Below are 12,551 nucleotides of genomic sequence, written 5' to 3'. Positions count from 1 at the left end.
TTTCGAGGAAACTACAACAATAGCATGCTAGACAAGAACCAACTTGATATCTTGCCAACTATATCACTTTATCGTTAACTTGTTTGCTGCTAATGCTTTTTTTAGAGAAGTCTATGTAGTTTAAGGATTATTCTCCATTACGGCAGTCAAAAATTTTTTCTGTTTATTTTTGTAACTTTAGTAGTCCTCAATTAATTAATTTTTACATTTGCTCATAATGAAAATAATGCTAAACCACTAATTAATTTCATTGGACATTTAACTAACAATAAAGGTTTACTGACCAATACAAAAATAACAAATTTAAGGTTACCTTCATTTATCAGTTTTTACCGAAATTCAATTAAAATTTGCAAAAGTACAATAATTGCAAAATCAAAAATATATTATTCCATCTAAAGTGAAGAAGAGTTCTCAGAGGTTGTTTCTTTTACATAAAGCCCTGTAACACTTCGAAAGCACACCCTGACAAGTTTACTTCAATCAATCATTTGCCAAGTCCTTGATGTTTACTAAAATATTCTTTTTAATCTACAGGGTGAGCAGATAAGGTTAGGTTAGGTTACCAGGTATTATATTCTAGAAAGTTATCGTTAATAGAGTCACTCTACTAATTTGGCCAGCAGAAGCCGCTGATCAAACTTTCGAACTCTATCGCTAGAGGGCACAATTTGATTTAAAACATTTTTTTTATTTTACACTTTGAAATTGTTTTAGTTCAGTAATGAAAAATTATGTGACCTTTTAAATAACCTTTTTCTATGAATTTTTATTTTACCGCCCCATGTCAAACGTCTTAGGTCAAAAAGTGGTTGTTTCAGCCAATATCTATTTTTAGCATATTTTATTCTAATTGGTTAAAAAAAAACAGTTTTACAATTTGGTACTTATACAGGGTCTAAAATTGGTTCATAACTTTAATGACTACAAGATGTTAATTGTAAGAATGTACAGGGTAGTAAACTTTTTTATAATGCACCATTGCTAAAGATATTTTTCTTAAGTAAAGTGAAGTAACCTCCCAATTTTGTTTTTTTTAAGCCCAGAACAGAAGGAAACTGGTTTTTCCAATTTTTTTATTTTCGGATATCTCCAGAAATAATCGAAATTTTAAGACTCCAAATTGCGTAATATTGCTATCTAACCAACTCTGTAGCTCTTACCGTTTTCGGGATCCAATCGTCACACTAAACTTTTGTCACCTGCTCTAAAACTAATCAAATTTAAAAAAAATGTTACATTAAACAAAACAAATTTCAAAATTTTAACGCTAAATTTAAAAACTATAGTAACATCATACGTCTACAAGACTTTTACCTTATATCTGCATTTTCTACTTTCTTAGTAACATGTATTTTTTATAACACGGTATATAAAAAATATTTCTAACGAAAAATATTATTAATAACGAATTTGAACGGAAGTAATGTTTACTCGTTCTTACTATAAACTAAAAGGTTTGATAAATCAGACCAAGTTTGATTGACAAGCGAAATAGTAAACTGTTCTTCAAAACAGAAATGATTAAATCGCTTGTACTTATATTAATAAACATCTACACGGATTTGTGGTTAATATGCCTGAACTTGACCGGGTTATAAAAATGATCAAAAGTTCATAATTTATAACCCAGATTTGTAAATAAACGATGGTTATTGCGTAGCTGGTTGAAATCGCCGAATGGCAATCGAAACGGTTGATTTGTTTCAAAAGTTTTTGACTTACCTAACTTCATTCTTTCTTATTATTTCTCTATTCTATTCTTTGTCATAATTTGTCTAAAGAAAGTGAAATATCTAATTTAGAGTGTTTACATAAATTATCGATTGATTTTTTTTTGGTTTTGTTAATAAACAAAATTTTGTTTTTACGTTTTTACTGCTCTCGTCTATAATAGGTCTGTGTTCCACAAAGGAGTTACAAGTTAGCGCTAATAGAAGTTTCTAACATTCCTGAGGAAATTAAGTAAACGACCGCTTAATTAAGACCAAACTGGGTTTCTCCAAGTAGTACACTTGAGCTAATTGCTGGTATTTACTTTTTAAAACTATAATAAACCAGAAATTCTGTTTCTCTACAGGACGAGTGCTTTAAACTACTTCTAGTTTTGGTATTGCAACAAATATTGCACTAAAAGGGTTAAAAGACCTCAAGTATTACAATTTAGCAATTTCAAGTAAAAATTCAATTTTCAATACAATAAAAGATTTAGCCAGGCTATCATCTAAAAAAAAACAATAACAGCAGAACAATGACAAGGGTTATAACTTGGTTTCCCAACATTTCTTTTACGTTCAATTTATTACTGATCCTATTCCGTTTATGGGCCTGTTTACGATGCTCTTCCTCCTAAAACCGTATCCTGAATCAATTATTTTTCAACCAACCATAAATCGGTTGTCAAAAATCAAATACACTATTCAGAAGCACCTACAAAATATCTGACGGATCAAAGTTTAGTTCATTCCAAGATTTTAATTGGTATAAACTTGTCAAGAAAGTTCATTTATTTTCCCTGTTTGTATTCAAATTATCACCCACTTACTCAATATACCCCCATTATTCGAAATCCATTCTGAGGAAAGTTTCCTTTCAAGTCACATCAAGTTAAACACCAAGATTGGATTGTAGCTTGGATTGCCCTTGGCAGAAAACGCCAAAGTCGCCAAAATGTAAATGAAGCCCAACCGTTACTTCCTGTTTTTCCAACCACAAGCAAAGTTTGAATTAGTTTGCTATTAGCGAGAATTTACATATTGAAGTTGATCTCATCATCAGATGCTTTCTATGGGTTTAGTTTGGGATTTACACGTATAAATTTATGCGGTAAACTCGGGCACAATGTGTTTTATTAAGGAATGGATTCGACATTAACCCGTTTTATACGTTTATGAACAGGTTTTTGACAGTTAAAAACGTCACAATTGTCAAAATTCTACTCATAAACGCATTTCACCTATTTTATAGAGGCTCTAACATTAAAATATAAGACCTGTTTGCCTTATTATGTTGCTCTTCCTTTGTGTTTACTACTCATCCTAATAAGATATCCTTAGAATTTTCTATTCAACTTTTTTGCTCAACACTCACTATGAAATATTAGTTTTTACTGTTTGGCCAGAACTAAAAGTTTGCTTGTTAAATGTGAAACTAACAAAAAAAATTCTGCATTTTTTTAGAACGATTCCTTTGAACAATTATTCCATTGTTTCATATTTTACTATTAAAAGCAAACCTTGAAGAAAAGCTCTAAACTTGAGGTGCACATTGAAAGCGTCAGAGGTGTCGTTTTGACAAAGAACAAAAGCTTTATTCGCCCTTGTGTACAGCTGTAAGGGGCGCCCAACTAATTTACTTCTTGTGTTTGCAGTGCTTGCCAAATGCAAGAATGTTAATTAAAAATTGGAGGTTTATTAGCTAAAAAATGCTTCAACCTGGCCAATGTTAAAAGGTTCTTTTTACAATCCAAGACTTAATTGTCACAATTGAGAGTAGACAAATTGTTGCATTTTTGAAATTAATTAGATTATTGGGCATTTTGACTTTTTTGTGTTTTTTAATTGTTACAAAGTGTTCTTCAAACGGTTTCAACAGATTCCACAGCTTTTGTTTGGGTTATTGATTCTAAACTGCTTCGAATATGGGTTTGGACCATTTGCACGATAGTTTGTGTTGTAGTCATGTAAATCAGTACACAGCAATACTTATCTTATCCATACAGAAAGAGTTTTTAGGTCTAAATCATCATCATTAAATCATACCCATTTAGTGCGATGAAATGAAAGTACACATGAATGTAAAGTTAATTTTACATCACTGCAATTGGAAAAGCCTAGATTCGAAAACAGCGTTTTGGACTTGCATTTGTCAAATATTGAATTTGTTTAGCCATTCAGTTCGTTTATAGCAAATCAGTAGGTGAAATGAATCGAAAATGCACTGTTTATTTTTGGATTGTTTATTATAAATTCCGCTCTTTTAACACTCAGCAAGCTAAAATGTGTGTTTTATTTAGTGTACGTACACAATTTAATTGACATATTCACAACACCCTTTTAGCTTAGGTTAATAAATATTTATTGGCACATTTTGCATTTGCTCTAACTTTAATAAAGTGTTTAGCGTTTATTACACTTTTAAGCAACTTTTCGTAATGGCCATTTTTTAATTGGGGCTGCCTCGTTTACCTTCCTTAAAAGCTCTTTCCAAAGTTTTCCTAATGAAGTTTTCATCACCTAATTCTTTAGTGACAGTGGTTTGAAACGGGAAGGTCTCTAAAGTAAATAAGTAATCAATGATTACAAAGTCAAGGTATTAAAACGCTACTAAAATTATTATTGTTTGAATAAGACTTGTAGAAAAGAGGGAATTTCCATTCTCTTCTGTGTTTATGAATACGTATGAAGGTATTGAAAGAATTAATAAAATCATCAGTTTTAATGCAAGTTGATTTACGTCAGTTATAAAGTCAATAATTTTTAAAAAATATGCTATTTACTTTTCTCAAATGTTCGTAATGCTCTTCAAAAACTAACCTACCAGGAAAAGTTTAATCCAAGAATAGCAAAACGGTTTATCTTTTACCTTTTGTTTTAAAGTAAACCTGACTTCATAAAGCTTGTTCTCAACATAATAATGTATTATTCACGTATTCCTGTTTCAAAGCATAATGTTTCTATTATAGATGTATAAGGTAGCTTAAGTTTAATTTTGATCAACTGGTGGTAAAATATCACTCCAAGCTGCAATTTATAGCTCTATCAGGCAGGTTTTGACAGTTGCGTTTTATGTGACAGCTGTCAAACCTTATTGCAGAGGACAATACTTCACAACTGTCAAACCTTCAGCCATAAACCTCTAAAGTGCATTTTTGTGGCGCATAAAAAGTGGTAACAAAATATTCATACAAATTACACTTTATAGCTTAAGCGGGATTTTAACGGTTGTTGAATAGATAACTGTATCCCTGCTGAAAATTATGAAACTGTGAATAATTTTTATTTTTTCTAAAAAATTTTATTAAATTGGTTTATTCCACTTTGCTAATTAAAACCGATAAACCAAGCCGTTGTGTTTTTGTTATCATTATTGCCAAAATTAAATTAAATACACACACATTGTACAGTACAGTCGGTGCAAACTAGTACAGTTTAAATAAAACAGTTCGTATGGTGCCATATCTTTTATTAACAAAATAAAATAAGTAATTAGTACAATCACGTGTTAAAAAAATTACCTTCTTCTAGTGTTTCTGGTAGTTTTTTGTTAAGTGTCTCTGGAAGTAGCAAACACATAATTCCCCCAGAAATAATAGTGGCTGCGTATACAGCATTTGGTAATGGTCCCCATACTGAACTCTAAAATTTCACTCCGAATTAAATTTCAAGTTTAATTAATTTCACCAAAAAATGGTTACCAAGTAAAAAATGTATGGCGACATTATAGCACCGATCCCCGATACAAGCGAATTCAATCCAAGTCCTGCATTTCTCAATACCGTGGGGTAAATTTCGCTGCTGTAAACGTACGATAAATTAATGGCCGAACCAAGGCATGCTTTTGCAATTAAAGTCCACACAAGCACCCATAGAGTATCTGAAAAATATATAACCACAATCAAATTAAATTAGAGTGACGTCATAGCCGATAATATTTGCAATGTTGACTAAAACTCATCGAACCAACCGGGAAGTACTACTGAAAAGTGTTTCAAACCATCCAAGCATTTTATAAAATTGCCAGAAACCTCTAGAATCATTTTAGAAATTCTAGAGTCTTTTAAGTACTACTGAAAACATTTCAAAAATTTCTAGACGCCTCTACAAGTGTCTTCATCTTTCCAAGCATTTTTTAAAATTGCCAGAAACCTTTAGAATCATTTTATAAATCCCAGAGTTCCTTAAGTACTTCCGAAAACCTTTCAAAAATTGCTAGACGCCTGTACAAGTGTCCCCTACAAGTCCTCTCCAAGCATTTTCTGAAATTGCCAGACACCTCTAGAATCATTTTAAAAATACCAGAGACTTGAAAAGTGCTACTAAAAATCCTCCCAAGAGTTTCAAGACACCCTTACTTAAATGTCTTAAATTTTCCAGAATGTTTTGACGTCAATTCCCTGTTATTAGACTTGTCGTATACATACCTAACGGCTTTAGTCTCATCAGTACAAAACAAATTCCTGACGTAATACAGTATACTAGTAAAACAGGTTTTCTTCCAAACTTCTGTCCTGGAATCAGCGTTAAAAAGAACGCAGGAATATCACTTGCTCCAAGTAATGCCAAATTCAGGTACAAATTTCCATTTAAACGTCCTACGTTCCACACAATTCCGAAATATACCAGAAAACTGAAACTGAAATAATTTATTGTAATCAACCAGAATTTGTCTGTTAATGACGTTAAATCGATTTTGCAGTTTACCTAACCATGTAAATGGATTAGTTTAGATGAATTTGGTTGTACTCACTTTAAACACAAAATAAAAAATATACGCTTTCTCAAAGTTGAGTATTTCAAAGCATCAAGGATGATAGCCTGCTTGGGAGAGAGGGTCCTCCCTCGTCTTATCCTCAAAAGTCATACTTAGTAGAGCTTCCAGCTGGTCTTCCTGTAAATATACTTTGTTTTCCTTGGCAATTCCCCGTATAATTTTCTGGGCTTGCACTAATTTTTTTTTCGTTATCAACCACCGAGCAGATTCAGGAACAACCCTGAAAATTACTACTACAAAACAACACTTTTTCACTGCAACAGCGATTCTTAAGGACACATTGTGCACGAGACTCTCTTAATGACACTCCATTTAATTAATAATTAGTCTTTTGTCTTACCAAACATAGATAAGGCAGGGCACGGCAAACATAGTGTAGAATATGTCCAGATATTTCCAAGATGGAGATAAATATCCGAGTAAACTGGCAACGAGAACAGCAGGACAGTAAAATAGAACCATGGATGTCCCTGCCAGAACTCTTCTTTTAGGCACAGTCGATTCAATAACTGAATATTTAAATATTTTAGTTCGTTGGTTTAAAATATTTTATTAAAGTGTGATTTTATTATCTAAAATCAAATTGTATAGTCGTATACTGATAATCTCTACTTCTATTGAAAAATATTTTTTTTTATGAAGATTTTTTTACTAGACAATTTGCAATCATTTTACTCAATTTTCAAAGACAAAACGTTAGAAAAACAGTGAAATTTTATCAAAATTTACTTATTCTGGACCATTTACAGTCATTCTAGGCAATTTTTAAGATCAAAACGTTTGAAAAACAGTCAATTCATTAAAATTGACTTACTGAACTATTTGCTGTCATTCGAGTACATTTTTAACGTCAAAACGTTTGAAAACAGTAAAATTGTCTTAAAATTTACTTACTGGACTATTTGCAGTCATTCTAATAAATTTTCAAAGTCAAAACATTTAAAAACAGTTAAATTTCATGAAAATTGACATGAAGTTTACTTTCAAAGTCAAAACGTTAAAAAAACATTAAAATTTAATGAAAATTTACTTTCACTTTCTTATTTTGTCCCTTTAATTGGACATACAGCTGAATCTTTAATGACTATTAAATACACTATATTTACCTGTCTAACAGATTATACTTACGCAATACGTAGCCAGTGTAATAAGTTCCAGAAACTACGAGTCCGATCAGAATTTTGAATACCAAAAACACCCAAATGTTTGCTGAGTAAATGGTAATGGTACCCAACAATAAATAAGCGAAATTAGCAATAACAAACATTCGCTTTCGTCCCCATCTGCAAATTGTTCACATATTAGTATTTCTACCCTAAAAGCACAGGAAAGTGTCTATTTAGTGTTTATTTAGACACTTGTTCAACTGCCAGAAATGTCCAAAATATTTAATAACTTTAATATTAATCTGAATAGTCTTCAAGCTTTTAAAAGTCGTAACTAGCAAAAGTTGGTTATTTCTAAACTATCCAGCTACACCAGCTAGTGGTGGTGTTGTAAACTTTATTAATTTAATTACGTATAGTGTAATTAAAGTGTTAATTACAAAGTCTTACGAAACTAACCTGTCTGATGCATTTCCAAACAGGAAACTTCCCAATATAAAGCCGAGCATACTCGCAGAATTTGTAGACGCAATAAGGTAGTCCTTTTCACACGTCAGCTCAAACTAAATTATATATAAAATCACCCTGTATTATCCTGAAATACTTACATCGACAGCTAAAGTGTTTCCTAGAATTTTGCTAAAAACAAATTGATCACATTTCACTTCAGTGCCATCTAAGTAATAGGAGCACGAAGAGTATTTCATTGTGGAGTTATTGTACGGATACCATTTACTCAAGGTAGTGTCATTTAACTCGTATGAAGCATTTGCAGACTCAAACGGTAATCTACACCTAAAAAAACATAATTGTGGGTCAATGAGAAATAAAAGAATTTAAAGCAAACCTGTATGGAGGGGCTGCAACAATAAGCACATTTCCTATTTTGAAGAAAACATTAATGAAAACTGGAAAAGCGAACAAGAAATAGAGTTTCCATTGATGTCTTCCGAATCCCCCAATTTTGGGTAAAATATCGTCGTAGCTCATGTTATTCGGTTGTGAGTTGCTTTTTAAAACTTTTTTACGTAAAGTACCTGCAATTGGCAACATTGTAACGTTTTTTACGTTTACACAACATGCAAAATATAAAATTAATAACATGAAATAAAAAAATAAGGTGAAAAGTTGTTTGTGAATTTTATAGTTATTTTATGAATCTTAGTATACAGAGTGTATTGATAAACTTGCCTTAACTAGAAGCTTATGTCACTTTTAAGAAGGTTTTCAGTCGCATTTAGAGGTCTCTGGCACTTTCAAAATGGTTCTAGAGGCCTCTGGCAATTTAAAACAGTTATGTGAACGTTTAAGACATTTGTAGAGAACTCATGTCACTTTTAAGAAGGCTTTCAGTAGCATTTAGAGGTCTCTGATACTTTCAAAATGGTTCTAGAGGCCTCTGGCAATTTAAAACAGTTATGTGAACGTTTAAGACACTTGTAGAGGATTCTGGTACTTTTTAGAAGGTATTCAGTAGTACTTACAGGTCTCTGGCACATTCAAAATGGTTCTGGAAGCCTCTGACAATTTAAAACAGGTAAGAGAAGGTTTGTGGAGGCTTCTGGCACTTTTTAAAAATTTTTCAATAGCATTTAGAGGTCTTTGAAATTTCCAAAAGGGTTCTAGAGGGTCTGGCAATTTAAAACAGTTATGGGAAGGTTGTCCGTTTCCCCTACATTGGCTAAGTTGAGTTTAATTAATTAATTAATTGTTTAATGTTTAAGTTGAGTTTAATGTTTTTTGTTTCTTATGTATATTGTTATGAAGTAATTTGTTTTTACACCTCTATGGAGGGATTTTTGACCGTTTTTACTTTAATGGCAATCCAAATTACATCCCAAATAGAAAGTTGTGCATGTCAACTGACAAAAACCTACTCATAGAGATGTAACACAATTTCAACATTACTTCATGATGTAATGTGACATTTTCTCCAACTGAGAAACAGTTTTTATCTCTAATATTACCTAACGTTTAATCTTCTAATTAATAATAAAGTTCAAATGTCTCAGGCGATAATAAAAACGTAGTGGTAGTGTTATATAAAAAGAAAACAATTGCTAAGACCTGTTAATATAAAAACTTGTAAAATTGAACTCGAATTTTCAATAGGAAACACTGGACTGGATCTGGTTTTTAGTAACAATAATCATCATTTAATTGTGAACACTTTGTATATCGAAAATTGTATATACTTAATAACCATTTATTCAAATATTTTATGATAATAAAAATCATAATACTGTATTAAGTACAACACTCACATAGTAATTAAAAATCTCTGGCGTTTATATTGTTTCACTTGTAGATACAAAACACCTTGTAGAATAGCAGCAGCTGTGTGTAAAAAAACTATAAATATTTATGTATTATTTATAATTTGTTTCTTTATTCAAGTCTTAAATACATTCCTGTTTACAGTTATTGTAAATTTATAAGTTGGTACTTTAATTAATAGTTTTTAAGGATAATATTTCTTTTTAAATAACCAGTACTAGTTTTAGTAGTTTTTGCTGCAAATCACAATTGTTTTTTAGTAAAAAATGCATCTCTATTTACATGACGTCAACAAAAATGAATAATATTTGTTACAATATAGTTAATAATAATTTTTAATGTGACAAGTTAAGGATTGTTAAATTATGTGTTATAATTACTGGTTGTCATGTGTAAGGTGCACACCTTTTATATGATTTATTAATATGCTTGTCACACTAGCCAACAATTATTAGGGTTAACGAGTATTCCATTATCTTCGGATATAAAATAAAAATCCTATTTTATTGAAAAATAGCTGTTAAAAAATTTATGACAATACGTGCAATAATAAAATTTTAATCCATAAAATGATACTACATACAGGACCTTATTAAAAATGAAAAACATCCGAATAAAATGGAAATAGTACATTTTGGTGTTTATTTAATTTAAACGTTGCTGATATATTTTTTCAATCCATTTATTAAAGCATTATTCACGTGGGTCTTGTATTTTGCACATTATTATTTTAATTTTTATTGCAATTACCAGTGCCGGATTTAGAGGGGATTTTCTTTATTTTATTGCACAAGCAAAAGTTACCAAAAAAAGTCCCCAGATATTATTTACGTGATAATTTATTCAAAATAGCGATATATTTTTGCATAGAATATTAATCAAATTTAACTACAAGTTGCACAGCTGCAAAATATATCGTAACAGTTCTGATGGATTATTTTTGTCTGAGCTGGGACATTTCAGTTTTTATATGGACTATAGGATTAGGTTGTTTTTCGTGAGAATACAGATTATATAATATCCAATAAAATAAATATTTAACCGGCAATAATAAAGAAAAAAGTGGAATTTAAATGCTACATAAAATTAGTAAGTATACCTTGAAAATACAAGAACCAATTGGCAACAACACATGAAACAAAACTTTACTAAAAACCTTACAAATTTAAAAATTCACGATAAGAAAACAGGTCATTAGATTGTCGAAAAGCAACTGATTAGTAATAACATTTAACAACTAATTTAAATAGTATAAACAGTGTGGATCAGATAGGAATGGCCTTAACCATTACACTATTATTTCACGGTCAAAAATAATTATTATTTATGTAACCAGTTACAGAAAAATTTTACCCAATTTGAAAACCAATCTATAATAATTACTGTGGGGTGTAAAATTAAATATAAACACCAAATTAAAGTGTTTCCGGATCATTTAAAACCACTGAGTAATATTAAGGTAATTTAATAATACAAGTAAAATAGTTACTTAAAACGTAATTACTACAGGAAACTCCTGGTTAGCCAGTAATATCTTTCAATAGCCTAATTGCTGGACATGTCCAAATATTTGGATAATACATTGTTAATGTCCCTAAAATTAGATAGGATGTGAAGGAAAACAGGTACGTCCTAATTTACAACAAAAGTTACTTATTGACACTGAATAATTTATAAACAATTTAGTGAAGGAACGAATTTAATATTTAAATGTCTTTTTAACACTTCTGACTAAACATAAAAGAAAATAACGCACTTTATGCAAAAATAATAATGATTTTGGTGTGTTGTTTCGTTTTTCACTAATTGGCAAACTTATAATTAGACTTATTTACCTAACTCTACAGAAACAGTTGTCCCCAACAGAGAATTAACACAAATTAGCAGCCTAACACTAATTGCATTTTGAGAATGTTTTAGTTTCGGAAAACTGTGAATTACTTAACCATTTGAGTGCAGTATTTATTAAAAATCAATTTAAAAATAATTGTGTTTATAGAATGCAATGATTACTCTAGTTCAAAGTCTTTAAAATTAACCATTCTTGCGTTAACTCAAACTTTATTTAATTTGGCAAACTAGAGCCCTTTATTACTGAAGTTGAGAAGTTTGGCTGTACTAGACAGTCTTAAATAGTGTCGATTTTCAGTTTAGGTGTAACAAAAAACGATTGTGGGATTTAATTAAACAGGCTAGACGAACCAACAATACGACCAAAATATTGAACTTTGATGGGGGTTACCACCCTAAGCCAAGGTTTTTAAAGAAGGTTAAGTTGACTAACAAACCAAGTTGTTATATTATTGCTCTCTTTGAAAATGCAGACCTAATTGTCATACAATTCAGTGCGCTATTTCAATTGTAAATTTCCATGATTTTATGTCAAAAATTTGTTGGCAACCGCAATTTAAATTCAGCAACGTTGCATTTGGCCAAAATCCGGTAATTTAATCTCAATTATCATAGGTTACATTAAAATTATTGGAATATAATGCACCACACTAGTGAAATGTCGACTTTCTGTGCCATTTTGTGGTCGGAGTATAATGATGTATTAATCTCTTATCATGTATAACATATCATCAAAAAATTACAGATGTTTGTTCTTTTAACCTTCTTTTATATTATATTCCATATGAATATCTTTAGCACGCATTTTTGTCCTCAAATTTTATG

General features: G+C 30.7%; 2 protein-coding genes across 3 annotated transcripts in view; one reads left to right on the top strand and one right to left on the bottom strand.

The window, feature by feature from the left end:
* 5-HT2B (5-hydroxytryptamine receptor 2B) overlaps window positions 1–12,551 on the top strand; it is a 66,448-nt gene that overhangs the window by 649 nt on the left and 53,248 nt on the right. The gene's annotated exons all lie outside the window — the stretch shown is intronic.
* LOC145733693 (organic cation transporter protein-like) lies at window positions 5,168–11,085 on the bottom strand. Of its 2 annotated transcripts, none has more exons than XM_081986638.1 (10): window positions 10,975–11,085; window positions 8,446–8,635; window positions 8,207–8,393; window positions 8,058–8,161; window positions 7,621–7,775; window positions 6,833–7,001; window positions 6,469–6,712; window positions 6,143–6,354; window positions 5,417–5,595; window positions 5,168–5,357 (listed from the first exon to the last, which is right to left on the bottom strand). In XM_081986638.1, exons 2-7 carry the CDS (start codon window positions 8,586–8,588, stop codon window positions 6,523–6,525), a joined length of 948 nt encoding a protein of 315 aa, XP_081842764.1. In that variant the 5' UTR covers window positions 8,589–8,635; window positions 10,975–11,085; the 3' UTR covers window positions 5,168–5,357; window positions 5,417–5,595; window positions 6,143–6,354; window positions 6,469–6,522. The 2 variants fall into 2 exon arrangements, with proteins under 2 accessions (XP_081842764.1, XP_081842763.1); XM_081986637.1 differs by having other exon boundaries at window positions 8,446–8,607; window positions 10,975–11,065.

The sequence above is a fragment of the Ips typographus genome, linkage group LG9 (assembly GCF_016097725.1).
Source record: "Ips typographus isolate SLU linkage group LG9, UJ_Ityp_2.0, whole genome shotgun sequence".
Classification (NCBI taxonomy): domain Eukaryota; kingdom Metazoa; phylum Arthropoda; class Insecta; order Coleoptera; family Curculionidae; genus Ips; species Ips typographus.
The sequence above is the reverse complement of the archived record's forward strand: the minus strand, read 5'-3'. Positions and strand labels throughout refer to the sequence as shown.

Excerpts from the sequence above, each read along its gene's own strand:
- LOC145733693 (XM_081986637.1), bottom strand. The coding sequence starts at position 11,009 with ATGTGTTGTTGCCAATTGGTTCTTGTATTTTCAAG. Across the intron at positions 8,394-8,445 it reads GTTGCAGCCCCTCCATACAG|GTGTAGATTACCGTTTGAGT; the intron begins GTTTGCTTTAAA and ends ATGTTTTTTTAG. Across the intron at positions 7,776-8,057 it reads TTTGGAAATGCATCAGACAG|ATGGGGACGAAAGCGAATGT; the intron begins GTTAGTTTCGTA and ends AACAATTTGCAG.